Source organism: Equus caballus, chromosome 17 (assembly GCF_041296265.1).
Source record: "Equus caballus isolate H_3958 breed thoroughbred chromosome 17, TB-T2T, whole genome shotgun sequence".
NCBI classification, from domain to species: Eukaryota; Metazoa; Chordata; class Mammalia; order Perissodactyla; family Equidae; genus Equus; species Equus caballus.
Genome location: NC_091700.1, coordinates 29,558,931 through 29,582,646, shown reverse-complemented (window position 1 = coordinate 29,582,646; position 23,716 = coordinate 29,558,931). Strand labels below are relative to the sequence as shown.

The 23,716-nt window shown below is 40.5% G+C and overlaps 1 protein-coding gene across 1 annotated transcript in view; it reads right to left on the bottom strand.

Moving 5' to 3' along the window:
• Positions 1–15,076: 15,076 nt before the first annotated feature.
• Positions 15,077–23,716, bottom strand: part of KL (klotho) — a 46,653-nt gene continuing 38,013 nt past the window's right edge. Inside the window, exons 4-5 of the mRNA XM_001495612.6 lie at positions 17,853–18,954; positions 15,077–17,383 (exon numbers count right to left, since the gene is read on the bottom strand). Of these exons, the coding sequence (XP_001495662.5) occupies positions 17,046–17,383; positions 17,853–18,954 (1,440 nt within the window). The 3' untranslated portion in view covers positions 15,077–17,045. The remainder of the gene's footprint in view (positions 17,384–17,852; positions 18,955–23,716) is intronic.

Sequence of the window (23,716 nt, the reverse complement as noted above, 5' to 3'; positions counted from 1 at the left end):
CCCTGGAGACCCCTGAGACTCTTTCAGGGGGTCTACAAGATCAAAATACTTTTCATGATAATCTTAATGTGTTCTTTGCCTTTTTCCCTGTGTTGACATTTGCTCTGATGACGCAAAAACAACGATAAGTAAAACTGCTTCTCCCTTGGCAGGAATCAAAGCAGTGTCACCAAAATGTATCAGCTGTCACTGTAATGTTCACCACCACGTGTGAGAAAGTGAAGAATTAAGGACACGAGTTGTTTGTGAAGGTCTCATTGCAATAAAGGGCCAAGCCGGGCTCACATACGGATCTCCAGCCAAGCATCACAGACACCAGGCTTGTCTGTGGTCTCCCTCTCCATAATAAACCGGCTCTAATTTTAGAAAGAAGAAAAAGAGGAGGAAAACAAAAATAGCCATAAAACATTTTTTACAAGAGTAGTGACTAAGGAAAAAAACAATCCGTTCTCCTCAGACTTTCTTCATCTTTAACATCATTCAACACCTAATGTGCTGCTTTGGCAACCAGAAAAAAGGCACAGACTGCTCCTAAACCGAGGCTTCCCTGGCCGGGTGCCAAGGCCACGCACCCACCCCTCTGACTGGCCACTCACTCTGCCGCAACCCTGAAGTGACCATTCCCTCTGCTGCGGGGCTGTATTTTTCATCAGGATAAAAAGGAAGCTTGGACTTTTGGTCGAGAATCTTATACCCCTTGTTTCTCCTGTAATATCATTTCCTTCTTCTGGGCTCAGGGTCGGATATATATCTTGAAGGACCCAGTGCCAAATGAAAATGAAAGCCCCTTATTTAAAAAGCAGGAGAACGTGCTATGAAAAGTACTAAGTATAAAGATTTTTCCTTTAAAACTATTTCGTTACTTAGAAAATAGAGGTAACAGTGATACACAAGTTACAACAAACTTACAAATTTACAAAATAGTATTTTCATTTTTTTAAAGATTGGCACCTGAGCTAACAACTGTTACCAATATTCCTTTTTTGTTTTTTTTTAAATATTGGCACCTGAGCTAACAATCGTTGCCAATCTTTTTTTTTTTCTTTCTGCTTTTTCTCCCCAAATCCCCCCAGTATATAGTTGTATATTTTAGTTGTGGGTCCTTCTAGTTGTGGTATGTGGGACGCTGCCTCAACGTGGCCTGATGAGCAGTGCCACGTCCGCGCCCAGGATCCGAACCAGAGAAACCCTGGGCCTCCATAGCAGAGGCAAGAACTTAAACACTCGGCCACAGGGTCAGTCCCAGTATTTGGTAAATATTATTTAATGGGATTTAAAATTATTATGTAATGTGATTTTAAAATATTATGTGATGTGATAAATGGTAATACTTTACTAACGTAATAGCTTGATTGATCATATTTTATTCTGGTTTACTTTTCTACAAATTTATATATTAGGTCATCAAAATCTATACTTTTTGCAAAGGTATTTTTAATAGACATAACTGAAAGCAATATCGGTTGCTCTTGCAAATGCAAGATTACAAACAATTTTTGACAATTTTTAATTTTGAGAAGGATCTTTCTTCATATGCAACTTTTGCTGGAGCTATTAAGAGTATTTTATGGGCTATGACAACATTGTTGGGATTATTTGGGGAGATTATATTGGGATAAATTTCTGATAAATTGTACCAAAATATAAATTTTATTACCTCTGAAACTGATGATTGTCACGAAATAATTTTTCTAAAAGATTCAGCTCTCTGTACAAATGGGTTTCATGTAAGTTTGAAGTTAACTTTAAGTGTAAATGTATACAGTATTATTTTAATGTTTCCTGGAACTTGTGGAGCAGCAGTTGCTACTTCTGCTGCTGTTGGCTTCTGTCCCCACCACCTATCTGGACCCAGGTCCTGTCCTGGCCACCCTCTCAGGGAGCCTGAACTGCCCCGAGGCATGCACAGGAGACGTGCGCTGGCTGCTCCGTGCCTGCACTGCCAGCTGCACCCGTGGGCTGCGGGGAACCACAACCACCCACATGCGCGGGGCTGCCTGGGTATCTCCACTGCTCATGTGCACACTCCATTGGCCCATCAGACATCATCACAAACACAAGTTCAAAGATAAAATGACCTTAAGAATTTTAAGACAGTCACAGTAGAACATTAAACCAAGATCAGGGCCCGTCTCAACTCAGGCCCTATGCAACCACCGCCCCTGCCTGGGAGTCCAGGCACATAACAAAGGTAATTTCTGGTTTTCCACTGGCTAGTGGTTTGGACTGGAGTGTTTAATGCACTTTTTATTGGCAATCTAGTAAGTAATTTGTCTTATAAATCTGCCATTTACAATCTCTCCTTCTGGAGGCTATGCACAGTTCTCTAAGCCAGCAATTGTCTCCCTTCTTATAAATCAGTTCACCGCCTTCTTTAGGAAACCAATGTGAAACTAACTCTAAGTAGTTACTAATGACTTGAATAAGTTGCTGGGTCTTTCTGAGCCCCTAATTTTCACAGGACTGATTAGCTCAGGCATAAAGAAGCTCTAGAATCACCCAGCCACTTAAAACATGATAGGCATAAATTCCATCCATAGCATAATTCAGAGAGCAAGTTCTGGAGCAATCCTGACTGTTCAAATCCCACTTTTACCTCCACTTTCCTGCTGTGAGCCTTTCGCATGTCACTAACCTCTATAAGCCTCAGTTTCCTCTTCTATAAAATGGGGATAACAGCATACCTTTAAATATAGGGTTTGGCAAATGTGTGTTATTACTAATCAATTCTAGATTAAGTGAGATGCAATCTCTTAGTTTATAGCAGTGATGTTCTTAAGAAGACAAAAAATGCTAGCTTTGACTGACAATTTTTTTTTTTGTAAAACGTAGGGGATGTTCACTACTGCTTTCTGAAGGTGTCTACAAAGAAGCAGAAATGGAATCCAATTCAGGAAGGCCATTCAGAAAGCAGAGTTGGGCGAAGGTGGCTACGGGATCAGCTGTGGTGGGAGGTAACTGTGTGTGCGTACATGCATGTGTGTGTGTGTGTGTGTGTGTGAAGAAAAGGCTCTGAGTCTGCATATGATCAGCCCTGTACTTACTTGAAAGCGGGCCTTGAGTGTCCATGTCTACAACCAACAAGTACACTTGACTTTCTTTTGCTTCCTGGGATTGCCTCCTCTTGTTTCCATGGCAGCTGTCAGCAGAACTGCAATGGGACAACACAGTTAAGGAACATAGAACAGAGCACCTCCTTTTACCCCCACAAGACAAAAAACAGGCATTTTTCAAAGTTGATTTTTGTTCTCTTCAAAACTGGGAAGAGGCTTTTCAAACCTACCTTATGTTTGGTCATGAATTTGAAGCTCTAGCCAACAGCAGGGTTTGATAAAAAGGAATTCCAAATTAAAAAAAGAAATTCACAATTAGGTTTCTTCACCCTTAGCAGTATGGACTAAAAGATCAATCAGGGTTCATTAATCAACCCTATGTATCAATAGATAGGCACACGTAAAAAATTAATTTCTTTTCTGATGGACTGAATAAAATGTAGTGTGATCTATTACAAGAAGTCAAATCATCAAAAAATGATGAGATTAGAACATTTCATTAAGTATTCCCATAAGATTTGTGTTACAAAAGATCTGCAGGTGTGTCTTCTGCTAAATGAGTGGCCTCTTAAATGGTCACTAAACCTGTGTCCTTCCCACTGCCCCATCTCTACTTGTCCAAGCTTTGTCTGCCTTCCCAGCCAAGACTGGGGATAGCTATCCAAGGCCGCCCCCTATTATGCTTAATTCCCTTTTCAACCAGCTGTCTTAGTCAACGTCTGATGAGAACCCGAGTGAGGAAAAGAAGAACCTCTTTGAGATTTTACCACAGAGGGAATGTTATGCAAAGAATTAGTTATAGGGGTGATGGAAGAGCTGAGAAGCCAACAGGGGATGGTGAGGAAACTCAGAGAGCAGCAACGGCAGGAAGCCATTGCTTCCCTTGAGCTACAGGATAAAGGAGGAGGTGTTCCTGGACCCCAGGGGCTAGGATCACCTGGGAGAGACTGGCAGGCCCATCCAGTGGGCATTGGAGCAATGAAAGAGATTCAGGGCAACATCCCAGACCAATTAAGCCAGAATCCCTGCAAATGGGACCAGGCATCAGTAGTTTTTAAAACTCCCCAGGTGATTCCAATGTGCAATCAGGCTTGAAAATCATTGCTTAAAGCATCTACTCAGAATCTGCATTCCTAGGATTGCATCTGTCCCAGACTGAGCAGACACAGGGAAAAGAGTTGTCAACACACCATCACTCGATGTCCAGAAGCAGAAACCAAACACGCCAGTAGATCAGGCAGCCAACCTGCTCTAAGATGCCTTTGAAGGAATATTCAAGAACTGTATTTGATTTATAGAACTTTGCTTCATAGGTAACTTTTTAGTAATTGCTCTATAAAATAAGTTATTTGAAAGAGCCGTATTTTGCTTAATGTCTACCAAAAAAAAATGGTTAAATATCACACTGTATGACAACTATAGTAAACCATTATCTAGCACAATTGATGGACAAGGCATTTCAAATATACATAATTTGACTAAAGTGGAATATCCTGCTTAATAACTATTAACTTTCACTTATTAAGTGTATGCTAATTATTTTTTGAATGAACTAATCATCAAAGGAAGATTAATGTTCACTGTGATATTATTGTGATTTTTTTACTGTATTTTAATTCTTTTAAAATGGATAATCCATGATGATACATATAAAGAATCTGTTAACTAGAAACAAACATCTTAATATGATCTTCTTTTAAATGACTGAGAAGGCATTTCAGGATTTTGTACAGCCCTAGGGTAATCACTATGAACAATTATCATCATAAATACTGTTAAAGAGAAGCCAGATTGGCAAAACTCCCAGGTAATTAGAGTTCAACCAAGCCTTGGTAACTGGAGAAACAGTTAACTCTGTTTAAAGAACCACATATAATGAGTTTCTACCCCTTTTAATTAAGCATTTATTCATACAGGAAATGTTTATTAAGAAATTAATATACATGCTAGGGAATAACAAGACAAATAAGATGAGGTCCCTGCCTTAGAGCACTTTATAATCTCATGGAAGAGATTAAACAATCACACAAGTCCTAATATGAGGTAGTAAGTACTGACTCTAGTCTTCAGGGAGGTTTGAGGATGACAACACCTGAAGACATGAGAAAGGAGACTTGAGAGCAAATGCCAGCTGATCGTGAGGAGCAAGGACACACATTAAAAGTATTTGAAGAGAGAAGTGACAATCAAAATGGCACTTGTGTAGAATGGATACAAGCCAGAAAACCATTTAGGGACTATTGAGAATATCAAAGCAAAGGATTCAAGAAGGACAGTTGCAGCGCCAGCCCTGATGGGCTGGTGGTTGAAATTTGGTGCTCTCAATGCTTTAGCAGCCCAGGTTCAGGGCCCAGGTGTGGAACCACACCACTCGTCAGTTGCCAAGCTGTGGCAGTGGCTCACATAGAAGAACTAGAAGGACTTACAACTAGAATATACAGCTATGCACTGGGGCTTTAGGGAGGAAAAAAAAAAAAGGAGAAAGATTGGCAATAGATATTAGCTCAGGGTGAAACTTCCCAGCAAAAAAAAAAAAGAGTTCAAGTGATGCTATAAGTTTCCTGTTCCTAAACTTAGACAAAAAAGAGAGGAATAAAAAAAAGGACAATTGCAGCAAGTATCCAAAAGAAATGGGGATGCAAGAAATATTAGAATTTTAAAAATCCATAGAAATTCATTCCTGAAGGCCTCTAAAGGATGACTGGGGAAAATTAAGGAAACAAAAAAAAAAAGAGTTTGTTTGAAGGGAAAGATGAATATGCTCCCGAGACGTATCTGGTTGAAGGCTGGAGAGACATCTAACAAGGGACATCCACCAGGAATGCACTGAAGAATACACACTGTTTGCAAAGTCGTTTTATTATGATATTGTCATTGTGTAACTATCCAAAAATAAAACACTCACTTGTCATTTGTATTCCAAAATATTGTGAATAAAAATATAAATTCATGTGTTAACACAACATTCTTAAAGGCTTTCAAAAACAGCAGTGAAGTCATCTTCACATGCATCAAATCTCTGCTCTTTCCACTTCACTTTAACAGAATCATGATGGCGATGATGATATCTTCCAGGCTTTTAGGTTGATGTTGAAGAATACCAGATCCAACTGTTTATATGTCCGTCATATGAACAGTGATGATCTTTGGTGCACTTTGCAGATTTGTGCTTTACTGGCCAGGGCTGGAGAGACCACTGAGATGATAGAGATTGTATTTTGCAATTGTATTGCAATTAGGTTGGCAATAGCCCTACCCTTTGCCTTATAAGCTTAAGGGTATTTCTTTGACTCTTCCCTTTTTTTCTCTATCTCCTTAAGAAGTGACGGGAGGGATGTCATCACTCCATCCTAACAAGTAAAAAGCTGAACAGACTGAAAAATTAACAACTCTTCTTGGATCCATAGGGAGAGGAGGACACAGGGCAAACTGGTGCCACCAAGATTGGAGAGAGAGACAAAAAAATATAGGAAGTCATGGCTTACCCAAGCAGAGTCATGAGTGGAAACCACCTTGGGAACTAGTTCCAGGGTAGGAAAATCTGAACTGTAATTCACGATTTGCCAGAGGCTCAGTGTGGACAACATTGAGAGTTAGAAACTCCACATAGACCCGTCATAGGGGGTCCCCAAAATTTTGTGAGATTTACCTTCAGGAGCTCAACCAGCTTCCCACAGTAAATGTTGAAGAAAGATCCCCTCATGCTTCCAGCAGGGAATGGGGAAAAGGAACCATTTTGAAATATGTCAGAGTACTCTGTTCTTCTAAACAAGCCCTGTCCTCAGGAGGAACTGTTTAGCCAGAGCGTAACCTGTTGGGGGTATTATCAGAACCTAACTGACCTGGGGGAAGGGAAATACCCAACTCTAGTCAGCTCTAGCCATCCACATGAAGGAAGGAAGGGAAATACCCAATTGCGTCTCACTCTAGCCATATTGATTAAAAGTAAACAATGAAGAAAAATATACCATGCTAACACTAACTAAAAGAAAGCAGGAGTAGCTATATTAATTTTAGACAGAACAGACTTCAAAGCAAGGAAAGTTATCAGACATAAAGATGGGCATTGCATAATGATAAAGGGGTCAATTTTCCAAGAAGACATAACAATCTTAATGTGTACATGCCTAACAACAGAGCATCAAACTACGTGAGGCAAAAACTACAAGGATAAATGGATGAATCCACTATCATAGCTGGAAATTTTAGCACCCCTCTATCAGAAAATCACAGATCCAGCAGGCAATAAATCAGTGAAGACATAGTGGTACTCAACAGCACCAGCGACCAACTGGATATAATCAACAAATATAGATTACTCCATCCAACAACGACAGAATACACATTCTTACCAATTTCTCATGGAACATTCACCAAGATAGACAACATTCTAGACCATAAAACACACCTCAACAAATTTAAAAGAATAGAAATCATACAATATCTGCTCTCAGACCAGGATGGAATTAAAGTAGAAATCGATAAAAGAAAGATAAGTGGAAAATCCCAAAATACATGGAGATTAAACAACACACTTCTAATTAACACATGGGTCCAAGAAGAAATATTTAGAGAAATTTAAAAATATTTTGAGATAAATGAAAATGAAAACACAACTTATCAAAATTTATGTAATACAGCAAAAGCAATGCCTAGAAGGAAATTCATAGTATTGAAAGCATATATCAGAAAAGAAGAATGGTCTAAAATCAATCATCTAATTTCCATCTTAGGAAACTAGAAAAAGAAGAGCAAATTAAATCTAAAGTAAGCAGAAGAAAAGAAAATAATAAGAATTAGAGGAGAAATCAATGAAATCGAAAACATAAAATCAATGAAACCCAAAGCTAGTTCTTTAAAAGATCAGTACAATCAATAGGCCTCTAGCCAGGCCAACGGAGGAAAAACTGAGGACACAGATTACTAATATCAGAAATAAAAGGGATGGGCCAGCCTCAGTAGCCTGGCAGTTATGTTTGGTGTGCTCTGCTTTGGCGGCCTGAGTTTGGATCCCAGGTGCAGACCTACACCACTTGTCTGTTAGCAGCCATGCTGTGGTGGTGGCCCACATTAAAAAAAAAAAGAAAAACAGAGGAAGATTGTCAATGGATGTTAGCTCAGGGCAATCTTCCTTAGCAAATAAATAAATAAAGTAAAATAAAAGAGAGGACATCACTACATATAACAAGGACGTTGAAAGGATAATAAAGGAGTACTACGAACTCTATGCCTACAAATTTGATAATCCAGATGAAATAGACCAACTCCTAAAAAGACACAATTTGTCAAAACTCACACAGATGAAATAGACAATCTGAATAGGCCTATATCTATAAAAGAGATTGAATGAATAATTAATAATCTTTCAAAACAGAAGGCACCAGGCCCAGATGGGTTCACTGGTGAATTCTACCAAACATTTAAGGAAGAAATGATACCAATTCTCTAAGGTGATGGGAGTGGATTTAGTGTGAAAGAGAGTCAGACAATAACAATAACTTACATCCTGATGATACTTTGACATTTACTAACTACTTTCTCATATGACATTAACACACTTAAGCTTCATGATAACCCTGGAAGGTGGATGTCATTAACCACTTTACAACAGATGCACCAAGCACTGAAAAGAAGTAGCAAATAATTAAACCTAGGTCTCATGATCCCTCCAGGTGGGAAAGGGCCAGGTTACGACAGAGTTTTGCTGGGTTCAGAAGAGTTATATCCAGAACTATGCTATTTTTCTGACTTTAAACTGCCCAACTCAGCAATCCTCCTTCAAGACTAGATTCATTTGCTCTTCATTCAAAGCATATTTTTTGATAAGGTCTTTTTTTTATTGAGGTATAATTGACCTATAACATTATATTAGTTTCAGATTTACTAGATATATTTTTAATGATGAAAAATTCCATTAAACTTATAAATTGTATGCCTCACAATTCATATCTATATCATCAGTAAATATACACACAATTTCATGTAGTTAGAACTAATATAGACGTGTTTTTATCATTTTGTATTAAATACACATTACCACAAGATATTTCAGCTTATAGGATATTTGTATGCTGAGCTCTTAATTCAGAGTTACTGTTCTAAAATGTTAAGAAAGAGAAAGAAAAGAAAATTCATCCTAGTTTTATTTTATTTTATTTTATTTTGTGAGGAAGATTGGCCCTGAGCTAACATCCATTGCCAATCTTCCACTTTTTGCTGAGGAAGATTAGCCCTGAGCTAACATCTGTGTCCATCTTCCTCCATTTTGTATATGGGATGCCACCACAGCATGGCCTGATGAGTAGTGGTGCATAGGTCCATGCCCAGGATCGGAACCTGTGAACCCCAGGCCACCAAAGCAGAGCATGCAAACTTAATGACTATGCCACAGGACCAGCCCCATCCTATTTTTTCATAACTTTTTCAGATTGTATTATTTTTTTATTTTAAAAAGTATAGTTATTTAGATCTAGAAGTCTGATTCAAAAATGATTATGGATTTGAGAATTTGTTATTAGAACACTGTATCTTAAAGTTCTGATTATGACGGCCCTAAATTGGCACCTGTTTACCGTCCATAGCACCATTCTGTTTTGTTCTGGCCCTTTCTACCATTCCAGTAGAAACAGACTAGTAGGTCTTTTCTATCTCTTGGTATCCACGTTAGAACAAACTACATCCATCCTTCAAACAACCATAGAGGGCCCTTCGCCCCCTGCTACTCAAAGTGTGGTCCACAGAACCATGGCATCTTGGGCATCCCCAGGAAGGTTAGAAATGCAAGGTCTCAGGCCCATCCCAGATCCATGGAATCAGTCAAGCCGCGTCACCAAGATCCCAGGTGATTTATGTGCACATTAAAATTGGAGAGGCGTGGATTTAGATCATCTGTTCACAGTTTTAGCTTCCCTTTGTAATCACCTGGGAGCTTTAAAATATACCCATGCCTGGATCCCACCCCCGGAGATTCTGATTTAATTGGTCTTGGGATTTTTTAAAAGCTCCCATCCGACTCTAATGTGTAACCAAGATGAAACCACATTGGTCTTGAGTAGCTCCCTCTCTTTATAGACAAGAACAATAAGGTTTAGTGGGTTAGGTGACTTGCTCCAGGTTATAAAGTAAATTGGAGAGCCTCTCTTTATAGACAAGAACAATAAGGTTTAGTGGGTTAGGTGACTTGCTCCAGGTTATAAAGTAAATTGGAGAGCAGAACTAGAAATTGGAAGATCCCAATCTGCTTTGGGGCTGCCTTCATTATATAGGAGCCTGTTCCTTCCAAAACTAGTCGTCTCTGTTTCTCAATTTAGGAATGTTTTGACTTTCTGGACATACTTTAATGCCTCTCTTACAGTTTTCATCTATACTTTGCTTCCCTCCTCTCTGCTGTGATATCCAGCTTCATAAGCCCCGAAATCATCCTCAGCCTTTCCAGCCTCTTTGTAAATGCCCTTCTCAGTATCTTGGACTGACCCTCTCTAAACATCATCACCTCCAATGGCTCTGCTTCTCTTTCAACATAGCCCTTCCTGATACAAACCAAAAATGCTTCACCTCTAAGCTCTTGAATTCTGACATTTCAATTTCTGGCTCAATCCTCTTTGTCCCTCAATCTTCCTTATCTTCTTGCATCCACTGAATCTGTCCTTGACTACACTCTTTCAGGTAACCCAAGTTTCTCAAGGTACACTCTGTAGAATCACTTGGGATAGCCCCCTTGCCAAACCTCAGGTGCTGGAGCCATCTCCCCAAGGGCACTTCAGAAAGCGGGGAGGTGAGGAAAAGCTCTGGTCATCTGCATTTTGAAAGCACACCCCAAGGCCCCCAGATCCAGAGGCCCTGCTCCATGCATGGGCTCTTCCCAACCCTACAGGACCATGACATGCTTTCTGGCTCCCCTCATCTCCTTCCTTCCTCTCTAGGTGAACCACTGCAGCCACACCCCCAACACCGCTGGAATCTTGCGGCTCTCATCTTGTCGGTCTGATGGACAAGTAACCCCCACTGACTGTGTTTGTTTGGGTTGTTAGGTCCATGACAGGCATGGCTAAAATAAGAGCATTTTTAAATGGAACCAATTTGAACCAAAATCTTGTTCATTTTTCATCTGTTGTCTTTTGCTAATGGAATATTTTCACCTGACCCGTCAATCTTTCTCTAATTATATCTCCATTTCGCTGCTCTGCTGTTACCACAACTGCCCCTGTTGACTGAAAATGTTGTATTTTGAAGCCTTTGGGCTACTCACCAGATACTCTTAATATCTATTATTTAAAAAGAAAAAAAATAGTTGCAAAACCTTCATGTCTTAAATGCAACAGCATGGCCTTGAAACACTATAGAACTTGTATTCTAATCACTTGGAACTAAATTAGCCAAAGCCTTGAATCACATGCAGCTGGAGATCAAACAGGCTGAAATGCCTTAGGCGACACTTATACTTAAGGCTATAATTAGACAACAACTGCTACAATATTGCAAGGAAACTGAATTTTACAAATGAATCAACCGAAATTTGAAAAAGAAGAAACGTCAGCCTATTCTAGCAATTGATTAAGGGGTAACGTTTCAGTTGCAAATAATTTATATAAAATAAACTCAATTAAAATTAATTAGTTTTATTAGAAAATAATCATATTGAAAGATTATATCAAAATCAGAAACTCTATCAAAGATTTTTTTTTTTTGAGGAAGATTAGCCCTGAGCTAACATCTGCTGCCAATCCTCCTCTTTTTGCTGAGGAAGACTGGCCCTGAGTTAACATCCATGCCCATCTTCCTCTACTTTATATGTAGGATGCCTGCCACAGCATGGCTTGCTGAGCAGTGCCATGTCAGAATCTGGGGTCCGAACCGGCAGACCCCAGACCCTTGAAGCGGAAAGTGCGCACTTAACTGCTGCGCCACCCGGCCAGCCCTATCAAAGATTTTTGAATCACGTGAAAGTTTAGTTAATGGCCCTTCAATTATTTACCAACTAAAGACCAAACATACAAATTTCAGTGTTTTGTCTATGTCATTAGATTGTTTCAAAAGAGCAGATGGTGCAACATACTGATACAGAAACATCTGCCAAATTATTCTATCAATCCAACATTTGTAAAATTCAAATCCAAGAAAATAATCTAGTATTATATAGTAAATGTGGGGAACAATTTTTTTCGTTTAGTCTTACGGAGAGCATTCCATGAAGATGCATATTCAAAGCCACAAATAAAATAACTAAAGGGCTTCAGGGTGAATTATATTCACTGTAATAGTCCTGGTTTTATGTTACTGAGCCCTAAATCTGATTAACATGCAATCACATGCACATTAAAAGTAAGTAGAATTAGTCTATTAAAATAATGTCTGGGGTAGGTGCTTTATTTATCAAATACTTACTAGGTTTGCACTGTGCTATGATAGATGTTACTCCCATTTCAAAGATGAGGAAATTGAGGCTCAGAGAGTTACCCAAGAGCACACCACTGTGAACCTGGGTCTTGCTGACTCTCTCCCTTGTGCCTTTCTCACTCAATTAATATGTAGGTTGAAATTTTTTTCTTGTCTAGCCTATTAGGTCAAAAAAGAGCTGGAATATCAGTCATCAAGTATTTTCTGGTGCATAGCAATCATTCTAGGTGTCCCATCACAGTATTCATGGTATTTCCACCCTTTATTAAAGGTTACTTGTCATTTTTCTTGACCCTTTTCTCCTTAATATCACACAACAGGTATTTACCACAAATGTGAGACAACTGTTTCAGGAAATGCACTGCAACAAACAAAACTCCAAAGACATTAATTGGTAATAAAAACGGAAAAATGTAACGGGTCTGAGCAAAAAGCTACCCATTCTAGGAACTTCAAAGTATTTGCAGATGACATAAAAGGATTCCTTCCAGAAGACGAGTTCCCTATTTTGACTTGCAGATAAAATTGAACTTAACCTGGTAAATCTTGCAAACACAAATATTACTGACGAGTTGAGGGACATTGTGAAAAATGAAGAAAAAGGTACCATCTTCTCACTTAGTGATCAGTCTGGAGGTGATGATTTAGGAGAGCAGTAAGTTTTACTGCTTTGTCACCTAGAGAGGATAGAAAAGGTTATTGCACATAAGCTTATCATTCCTTCCTGTGAATACCTAGAAGGGAGCTGTGCGGCATCTAACACACAGCCGTTTCTGATTCTTGATAGTCAGTCCCTATCAGGTCAGTCTCTGGACAAAGGTGACGTCACTGAGCTAATTTTGTTCATTGTTTTATTCCATCATTCATTCCTACATTTATTCAACTAATCAATATTTATTGAACTGTATTTTGTATAAGACACTGGGCTAAATACTGAAAAAAAGAAGTGGCCTCTGCCTTTCCCCCTAGAACCAGAGCTCTCCTGTCAAGGCTGGCCCATGTCATCCAAATTAACACTTTCCTGCCCCGGCAGAAATTCTGAACAGCATTGTTCAATATGAAATATTAAATGGAGATGCTACAGAACAATATAATTGGTCTGTTAATTTGGAAAAGGGCAATTTGAACAAGAGAAAAGACTGAATTGTAGACTATGCAGAAAGAAAAAGTTTAATTCCACCACCTGAGTTACTACACTATTCAGAACTAGGTTGCAGAATTCCTCCTTCCTAAGATGTTTTTAAAGTACCTGGTTCAATCTGTAAGTTTAGCTTAGTTGTAAATTTACATGTCAGTCCTTTCCATGGATTATAGAGCTCAGAAGAGTCTTGAAAAATGTTGATTCTTCTAATCTGTTAAGCGTTTTGGATATCTTAATCACGCTATTAATTGACTTAGCAGAGCAAGTCTTTTTTTACAGATCCGCACTGTCCAACACAGTAGCCATTAGTCACATGTGGCGACTGAGCACTTCCAGGTAGCTAGCCCAAAGGGGACACAAGGTGTGCCGTACATGTAAACCACGTGCCAGATTTCTAAGACTTAGTACCAAAAAAAGTACGTAAAAATCTTAATCATTTTTATATTGGTTACATATTGAAATTAAAATATTTTGGATATGTAGGGAAAAATAAAATATATTATTAAGCTTTATTTTTTCTATGCATTTTTTTAAAAGTGACTGCTAGAAAATTTAAATATGTGGCTTGCATTATATCTCTGTTGGTGAGCACTTTTATAAATAATATAAAGGAAAGCTTCCAAGGAATTAGTAGTTTCTAATTATTGTCTGTGGAAGACAAAAATAAAATGAAAAACGTTCTAGTGAATCTGAAAAACCTTCCTCCCCAACCAAGGCAAAATGAACTTATACAAAATCAGCGTAAGTGAAAGGGGCACGCCCATTTCAAAGGAAAAAACATGAATGCAGGGCGAATGCAAATAGGGCAGAAAACAGCCATGAGGCCTCAGAGAACCGCGGCTCACCACTTAATGCCTCTGTAGCGTTGGCCCCACAACGTGATAAGAGGTGTAGGAGTTCCGGGGGAGTGCTCGCTATATTTTTTTTAAAATGTGAAGTGGCAAAAAACCCAGAATTCATGAGAGGAAAGCTTCAGTGGAAGGAATGTAACTCGCCCTGAGAAGCGGGTTAAGAAATGAGAAGGCTTCCCCTCGTTGGACCAGAAAGTCCCTCCTTTGTGGCCCCTCCCCACCTGCCTCTGGAGTTCCAGTTCCGGAAGTTATCAGAGAGGTGCTGTCTCTCTTTCATGCTGATGGTGAGCCTCTGACCTCCTCCGAAGGTCCAGGGGGACTCAAAGTTAGCCTGATGCTCTCATTCTAGCTTAGTTGAAGGGTTTTGAGGTGTCATTTCTCCTCCGCATTTCGGTGTCTCTTTTTTGTTCCTTTCAGCTCTTCCTCTATCTTGCTCTCTCAAGTGTCTGAAATTCTCTCCCTCACCCATAGGTACTAGCCTGGGGCACCCTGCCTGCCCCTCTCATCTTTTAGCCTCCAAGATCATTCCTCTTGCTGTCAGATCCATTTCTTCACCCATCCAAACATATTCCACATGGTTTGGTCAACTCAAAAAAACTTTTTTTAAAGAAATTTATCTAGCAACCAAATGATTATGAAAGAAGGCAAAGCTGTAGGCAGATTTATTACAATACTTTATCAAGGGACAGAATTACTTCTCTCTACACTCAAAGGAATTAAGATAAATATTGTAGCAAGAAAATCATTTTTAAACAACCTTCATTATTTAACAGTAATTAACAATAAGAAACTAGTCCAACAAGTAGGAATGGTTAAATAAGTTGTAATAAATTCATACAGTGGAATTACTCTACAAGTATTAAAAATCATGCTTTTGAAAACTAATGACAAAGGAACCGCACACAATAAAAATTAATAAAGATACATAACTATTTACAATATGATCTGCCTCTAATCATATCAAATAAGATACATAGGCTATGTTAATAGTGGCTACCTCAGGGTGGTGAGATTGTAGGTAATTTTTTTTCTTTACATAGAGTTTCTGTGTTTTTAAATTTTTTACAATGAACATGTATTATTCTTATAATCAGAAAATATACACATAAAATAAACAATTGTTCTCTAATTTCCAAATTTAATAATAAGTCTAACATTTAAAAGAGTACCATCAAAAGCTTCTCTTTCATGGAAAAAAGTCATTCCACCTCTAAAGGTGATACAAAATATAGGACAGTATTTTTTATACACTATAACTCTTTGTCAGCAAGATTGGTCATGTCTGATACGATATTGGCTTATCTATAACACAAACATTAGGATCACCTGCAGCTCCAGTGTAATAGACGTCCCTGTCTGAAAATCAGCAAGACTTATTTGAGGGGCATTAAAGGATAAGACCTAATGAGACCTTTTCTGGAAATCAGTAGCACATTTCAGTGTAAAAGTTCAAAGCAAAACTAGTTCAAAGCTAGTTCCACAGAAGCAGCAGCAAAAACAGAAAACGGACCTCAGCGATCACAGAAACCAGTCTTCCAGAGTGATCAGACCAAAGGCTTTTGAACCTATTATGAATTTTTAAAACTCAATTCAAAGAAATTATGGCCCTTCTAGAAACAGAAAGTGGAGTCACCCTTCATGGGATGAGTTATTATTTCATTCTTATTCTCTCAGGAAAGAGCACGTCATTCATTCCAGGGTGTGCTCTAAAATAAAAGGCTTTATAATCAAATTCATCATAACGTTGCTCATAATAAGCGCTTTTTCCTCCCTTCCTCCTTCTAGAGCCACAGCAGTGTAATGCATTTCACAATTGGTTTATCCTTCCTGAAGAGCCCAGCATCTCATGATTCATGTTTATTTCTCTGCAAATGTTTAGTTAAGGTCCCCTATATGCAGGCCCTCGACCAGGCCCGAGTAACACAAAGCCCTCAAGAACCAGGGGTTTAGAGAGAGGCTTGAAAGTCACATTTAAAATAAAGTTCTATAATTTGCTCTGCTAAGTATATCATTAACCACATAGGTAAATTACTATTAGCAGCATTTGATAGAAACACGGCTTTTAAAAGGAACATTCCGTCCAAGGGCCCTTTGTCATCTCTCCTCTATTCTGCCATCTTCCTTTGCAAGGGAAGCTTGGTTCAACAGAGACAATGCATCAGGCATATCATGGCAGTTGAGAGATGGTTACTTCGGACTTAACTTTTTATTCCAACACTGCAATTATTACTTTAAGATGAACATTACATTTAGGAATGGGCACGGATAGAAATATTCCTAATCTCATCATTCAATTTCTGTAAAAATGTTACAGAATGGTTCCCATTTCTCACGCGTTTGTTACAGAATGTGTTGGAGAAATGCTGGCCCCTGTCAGTTTTTTGATCACCCTCCCCCCCAAAAAAAGCAAATCCAGGCACTAATCACATTATTCAGTATTTTACAACTACTCATGCACATTTCACAGCCTCTGTCACATACCACAAAAAGGTTTTCTAGGAGTCAGATATATGAAATCTACAGTTTCACAACATGAGGAGTGCAAATGGTTAACAGCTGATATGTGTGCATAATTATTCAAAATGAAGAGGAAAATGTTCAGGACTATTTGTAATTTCTTCTGCCTTTCTTAGAGTAGTAAAAAATAAGAGAGAGAGAAATAATAAAAGCAAACAATAGAAAAGCTATGAAAGCCAGTAAGGACTTTCGGGTGTGAAAAAAGCTGCACTCGGTGCACAGGGTGAACTCTTCCGGACAAAATCTTCCCAGAGTTTTGGGACCTGGAAAGCCATTGTTGTCGATAATTTTCCTGTAATGTTTCATGGAAGGTTTGGGCTCAAACTGATTTGCGGCATAACGATAAAGGCCAAACTTCGGAGCCGTGCGATCGTTAAATGAATAAGCAAAGTATCCGCAAAGATTGATACCATCCAACACGTAGGCTAGAAAAACAAAAGGACAGGAAAATAATTATTACAATATTTTGCACACACCACTTTACAGAGGCTTGGTGCACCGGGGTAAATTTCAATGCCATTTAATAAAACTTCAGACTAAATTAGATTTAATCAGAAAAGGCTTCTTTCATGCAAAGATAAATGATGTACTTGGGTCAAATCCTTGTGTACACAGAGCAGGGGGGGCTGCTGTGAAGCCTCTGAGATGGAGGGCAAGATGGTCCATGCTTTTACAGGCCCAGAGTAGGTGCTAGGGATTTTCTGGCTCCCACTTTTAGCTAAACTCCTTTCTCCCTGGGGAAAATACTAGCTCTCTTGGACTTTTTCCGTGCGGTGAGGAATGGACAGCACCTCCCTCTGAGGGTGACAGTGGCTGTATATGTTTGAGAGTTTCTACGGGCATCAGGCCCTCGGGTGACATAACCTTCGAGTCTGCTTTTCAGAGGCTCCTTACCTTTCAGAGCTTCATTTACATAATTCTGCATATAATACACTCTCAGCCTGTCTTGGGCTTCCTGGGGGTCATCATCGATGCCGTTGGCTATTATATACATGGGGAGGTCTCCATACTTCGACTTTAGCCAGTTCAGTACCTTGCGCAACCCCCAGGGCACTACTGCCACCTGACTGGGAGAGTTGAGCCAGGTGATGTCGGTCATTTCCTGCACTTCCAGGTAATCGTTATATTTCATTGGATCTTCTTTTTCCCAGTCCACAAGGATGGTGGTGTAATGGCTCAAAGCCAAAAAGTCAAAGGAACCCCGGATCAGCTTTTTTTCCTCTTCACTGAAATAAGGTAGAAGGAAGTTGTTTCTTTGGTTCAGCCAGTCCCTCATCACAGGCGGATAATCTCCAGAGCCGAAAATGGGCTCGGCCAGCCAGCCAATGTCAAATTCCAGAACTCTCTCCGCCCCTTCTTTGTCCTGTTGGGAGAAAGGGCAGGCCGGTTCTATCCAATCAGCCTGCAAGGCTATAGATATTTTGCCTTTCTGAGCGTGCCTAAACTTGTCATCATACACGCGCCAAGCTAAGGCGTGGGCCTTCAGGAGATTGTGCCCCGCGCTGTACGTCATGTTCCGCGTGTACGGCTCGCTCATCGTGATCCAGAACTTGACGTGGTGGCCGAGCTCTTGGAAGCACAGTCTGGCGTACTCTGCAAAGGCCAGGGCGGTGTGGGGGTTCTCCCAGGCGCCGTGCTTGGCCAGGAGGCGCGGCAGTCCTTGGTGCTGGGGGGAAGGCCGCCACAGCGCCACCACGGGGGTGATGTTGGCGCGCACGAGCTCGCTGACCACGCAGCGATAGTAGTGCAGGCCGGTGCGGTTCACCTGGGACTGGTTCCCCAGCGGGAGGATGAGCGGCCAGTCCAGGGCGAAGTGAAAATGCGAAACGTGCATCTCCTGGAGTAAGGCAATCTGGGGCCGGATGGCAGCAAAGTCAACACAATAGGATGTCCTCTTCTTGGCCACAAGCCCGTCCACCTTAATGAGCCTCTTACTGTGGTGGACATCCCACAGGTAAACGTTTGGGTCGGTAAACTGAGAGAGAGTGGTGTCGACCTACAGGACGAGGGTAAGCGTTACAGTATTACTTCACCCAGACAGTCCTGGAAAAGCAAGTCAATGCATTTCTTTCAACAAAACTAGCAAGCAAGATGAGCAAAAATAGAAAACTTTGTAGCTGAAAAGTTAAACTATTTTTCATCACTACTAAGTTCCTGGGAAAGAAAACATTCTACTTTGTCTTATGCACATTTGTTTTAACCACAGTTCTAACTCTTAAACTATTACTTTAATATTAAAAAAGAAATCTGAATGTTTTTGGTCACTTCAGTTGACAAACATTAATGATTCTAGAGGTGTGTGAGAATCATTAATCCCACACCTCTGGTCTGTGTTAAGCAAGCAGAGTGCTTTTATCTTTCTTTCTTTCTTCCTTTTTTTTTTTTTTTTTTTTTTTGGTGAGGAAGATTAGCCCTGAGCTAACATCTGCGCCAATGTTCCTCTGTTCTCTATGCAGGATGCCTCCACAGTGTGGCTGATGAGTGGAGTAGGTCCTCTTCTGGGATCCAAAGCCACAATCAGGCCATTGGAAGCAGAGCCACAGACATTAATCACTCAGCCATGGCCACCCCCAATTTTTTTCTTTTAATTTAAGAAATCATTAATGACATAAGATTTTCAATTAGAAAAAAAACTAGACAGAAAAAAATAAAGCTTAAACCTGAGTGAGTTAAGAGTCAGAAAATGAAATATTTAAAATTAAATTGTGCTTCTCAAAATCACGCTCTAAATTGAAGTCTGCTCTAGATAGAGGACATGCTAAATAAGTGTAATGTCCCCTTTTATTGGCTTTAGTGTCAATGACAGAATTTAACAAATTCAATCTGACCGATGGTAGAAAGTGAGAGAATGTGGAAATAAGGTGGAAAGAATGTGGAACAATATTGTCATTCATTCATACCGGGATATTTTAACATAGTTTTAAATTTTTTCCTAAGTTATTTTTCTATGCCAATCATGACAATAATGGTTCTCAGAGACCTGATATACAAGCCTCCAAAATGAAAAAAGGTATGTAGGAAAAGTAGACAAATTGTAAAATCGAAACCGCAAAATCGTCCATGGAGGTAATGCAAAGGGAAAGTCTCGCCCAGAGACCCGATGCCTCAGCCAGTTTTCTCCTCGGAAATAATCCTGTTAGAACAGGTTCCTTGGTTTGACCCTCGGTATAAAAGCAGGGGTCAGACCAACTCCAGTTTTGAATCTGCAGCAGAGGTTTTGTGGCATTTGACAGGCCTTTGCAAATGAACCGGTGCTTCTCTGGAGGGGTCAGTGCTGCCGTATATAAAGGAAAGCAATAAAGCGCAGCGTGGCGGCAGGGAAATTGCTTTTCTGGAGAATTGCTCCTTGTAGGTCACCCACGCGTGCATTTCCCCTAATGCTGCGGGAATGCTGTCAGAAGTATTTTTCCACTGTGATGCACCCACAAATCACATTTCCTCAGCTTTGCAAGAGAAAATATTTGCATGCTCTTTTGAAATGAAAGTGTTCATAGCTGGAAGGACTTTTTTGGATTAATTTTATAGAGCTCTGAGGTGACTAAATTCATGACTTTTCTACCATAACTGTTCCAGAACAACAGCTTTTATTCAGTCCAGCTAAAAACGAATATGAAAGAGTAACGTATAATTTCTGGGGGAAAAAATCTATTTTGTAAAAATACAGGATATTGAGGTACGAATATTGAAGCAAAATTCTATCTAATCTCCATTAATTTGTTGCCGTTTCTTAATAAAAAATGAAATAAGAAAGTTGACCCTTTCAGGAGGAATGGGTATAAAGAACGTATTTAGTATGCTATAGAAGAAACTTCTCTTAACAGGGACCAATGTTAAAGACACTCTCCGTCTCTGTCCTCTGGAGCAGGTGCTGAACCTGTGTTTACCGTGGGCATTAGCGGCCATGGGAAAACGAACCTGTCAGCTGGGAAATTAGGTCCTAGTACAGTGACAATGCATGTGAATAAGCCTAAGATCAGTCTTCAGACAGGTGGTGTGCTTAATGGAGTGTTATTTTTAAAGTTTTTCAGGCAAAACGCATGCCTTCGTTAATATGAAGAGTTTGAAACACTAGCCAGGAGGGAAAAGATAAATTTCAATGGTTTAAAAATCACATCTCAGGACTTTAATATGATGTATTAAAAGTATAGAGTATGACTTTAATATGATGTATTAAAAGTATAGAGTACTGCTTGTAAATTAAAACACACAAACACACGCACGTGCATGTGCACCCACACACACACACACTCCTCAGAACTGACCCAACAAAAAACTAGGTTTTACTGTATCAGTAGGAAGTTAGCTTGGGAAAGGCAGTGCCAAAATAATACAAAGCTCAAGGTGAAAAGCAGAAAAAAGAAAATAGCAATTGCAGCCTTTTTCCACTAGAGAGCTTCCGGAGAAGTTCGAGTCCGCCGTGAGTTTGAGAGTGACAATTTTGTGTTTGGCTGGTTCTGCCTGGAGAGGACTGGGAAGCTGTGCTGGTGGAGGAGTAGGGACCCTGAGCTATTGAGCCAAAAGGGCAGCGCCACCTGAGAGCAAAGGTCCGGGTCAATGAGTGGTTGACAGATCAAATTCTAAAACAACTGCTTCTGAGGAGCAGAAAAAGGAATTCTCTCCCCAACTTCCTTCCTCTTCACTGCCATGCTGGTTGCTTCAGGCCAGAGTTTCTCTTCTCTCTCCAGGAAAAACTTTCTCACTGATCACCAGTTCCCAAGGCAAACACAGTCCTTGGATGGGGAACAGAGCAGGAGGAAAAGGGCTCCCTCCAAGGTCCCCAGGCTTCCCTGAGCTCACACCTCTGCACAGAGACGCTGGCGGAGACCTCTTCACAAAGGACTGAACTGGGAGTTACCAGCCCAGGCTCAGGCTGCTATCAGGGATCAGGGCAGAGCGTGAGCCCTCAGTGACAAGGGGCCCAGGGCCCAGCAGGGAACAGGCCATGGCAGAAGGTCAAGAGAAGAACAAGGACCAGGGATCATCTGTCCCGAACCCAATAAAGGGGAGGAGGAAGGAGGGACTGCAGAGGCCATCTTCTCCCTTCGTCCCTCTCTCCCCTGCTCCTGCTCCCTCACCAGCACCACTTCCGCCCCTTCAGATCCTTCTGGACCCCCACCGTGGATCCCACTTGCAGGAGAGAAATTAGGGTAGGGAGGTTCCAAATAGCAGAGGGCTGAGGGAGAATGAGATGGAGGAGGGAGGAAAATCCCAAACTGAGCAGAGAGGAGCTGAGAAGACTTGCTGTGCTCAGATATCCTTGCAAACACAACAGCGTTCCTCAGTCGCCTTTCAAATGTAAGGACGGGATTTAAGTCCAAGACTGCCCCCTAAAACTAACCAGATGGTCTGAAAAAGACATAATAATAATACAAACCAGCAAAAAAAAAAACGTGTTAAGGATAGTGGTGATTTATTTCCTTATAAATAAAAGATTTCAATTTGATATTTACAAGAAAACAGCAACTCATTTCAACTGGAAGGCCCTTCCTCTGATCCAAGCATTCCTCCAAACGATCCTTTTGAAATGAAGGCTAACAAAATGTGCCTGTAGGAGTTCAGCGCATGCCACCCCAAAATATGCCCCTTTGGTATATTGATTATTCAAGTGGCTACAGCCTGATTGAGCTGCAGGCACTTGAAAAACAGCAAATGCAAAGAAAGGCTTTCTCTGAAGTCCCTTTACCTGCCTCAAGACAGAGCCTCCACTAGGAACCCAGGTGTCATCAATCCCCTCCTGGGAGTTTCAAGGAGTTTTGTCAACTAGGGAAGACTGACTCTTGTCACAGGAGAGGAGACTAGAGGTCAACTTGTCACATACTATCTTAGCTCCCATCTGTTCTTCCAAGGGCCCATTCATCTTTCCTAAATCATGTACTCTCCCTTAAGAGGCCTATATCCTCCTTTCCCCTTTCCCTATTAAGATGAGATTTAAGCCTGAATTCTAAACCACCTTGGAGAGTTACTCATTTCTCTCTGTCTCCCATGCATACAGGAGGTATACAGGTTAACAAATTTCTGTCTGTTTTTCTCTTGTTCATCTGTCATTTATTACAAGGGTCTCAGCTAAGAACTCAGAAGGGTCGAGGGAAAGTTCTTTTTCCTCCTCTCCAGAACCAATGGACTGGCTCGAAGCAGCCGGCAGGCTGACTCCCATTGCTTGTCTGGGATCCTGAACTCAGCCCCTGTCTTGATCTCTGTTTTCACCCTCAGACTCTGTTCAGCAACACCCACCGCCACTCTGCTCACTCACCGCCATGCTCTGTTCATTCTGTCATTTTAGTTGTATCATCATTTCTCTCCACAGACAACTTCAAAAGCAGGGGTCGTATCTTACTCATCTCCGTGTGGACTCCCCGCGGCCGAGCACCCCCAGCAACTAACCAGGGCTTTGGACACTCGAAGCTTCCAATAAGTGCTTACTAAAGTATTCAATATAACTCTAGAAAACAAATTCCTTTACAATTGGTGACAATAAAAATAATATTGAGGACTAACTACATAGTGGGTGCTCAGTAAATACTGGTTGACCATTCTGAAGAACTTCTTTACCATGTCAGTGACTATTGCCAGAAATGACACTGATGAGTGAACCACTGGAGCAAGAGTTTTCACTCTCCAAGTCTTTCCGCAAGCTTGGGGGGTGCCGAGTTTAGCCTCAGGAGGGCTTTGCCTGATGTTCCTGCCTCAGTGTCAGTAGCTCCACTGAGATCTCAGATAATCTGGGGCTCTGTGTTATATCTTGTCTATGGAAGAACTCA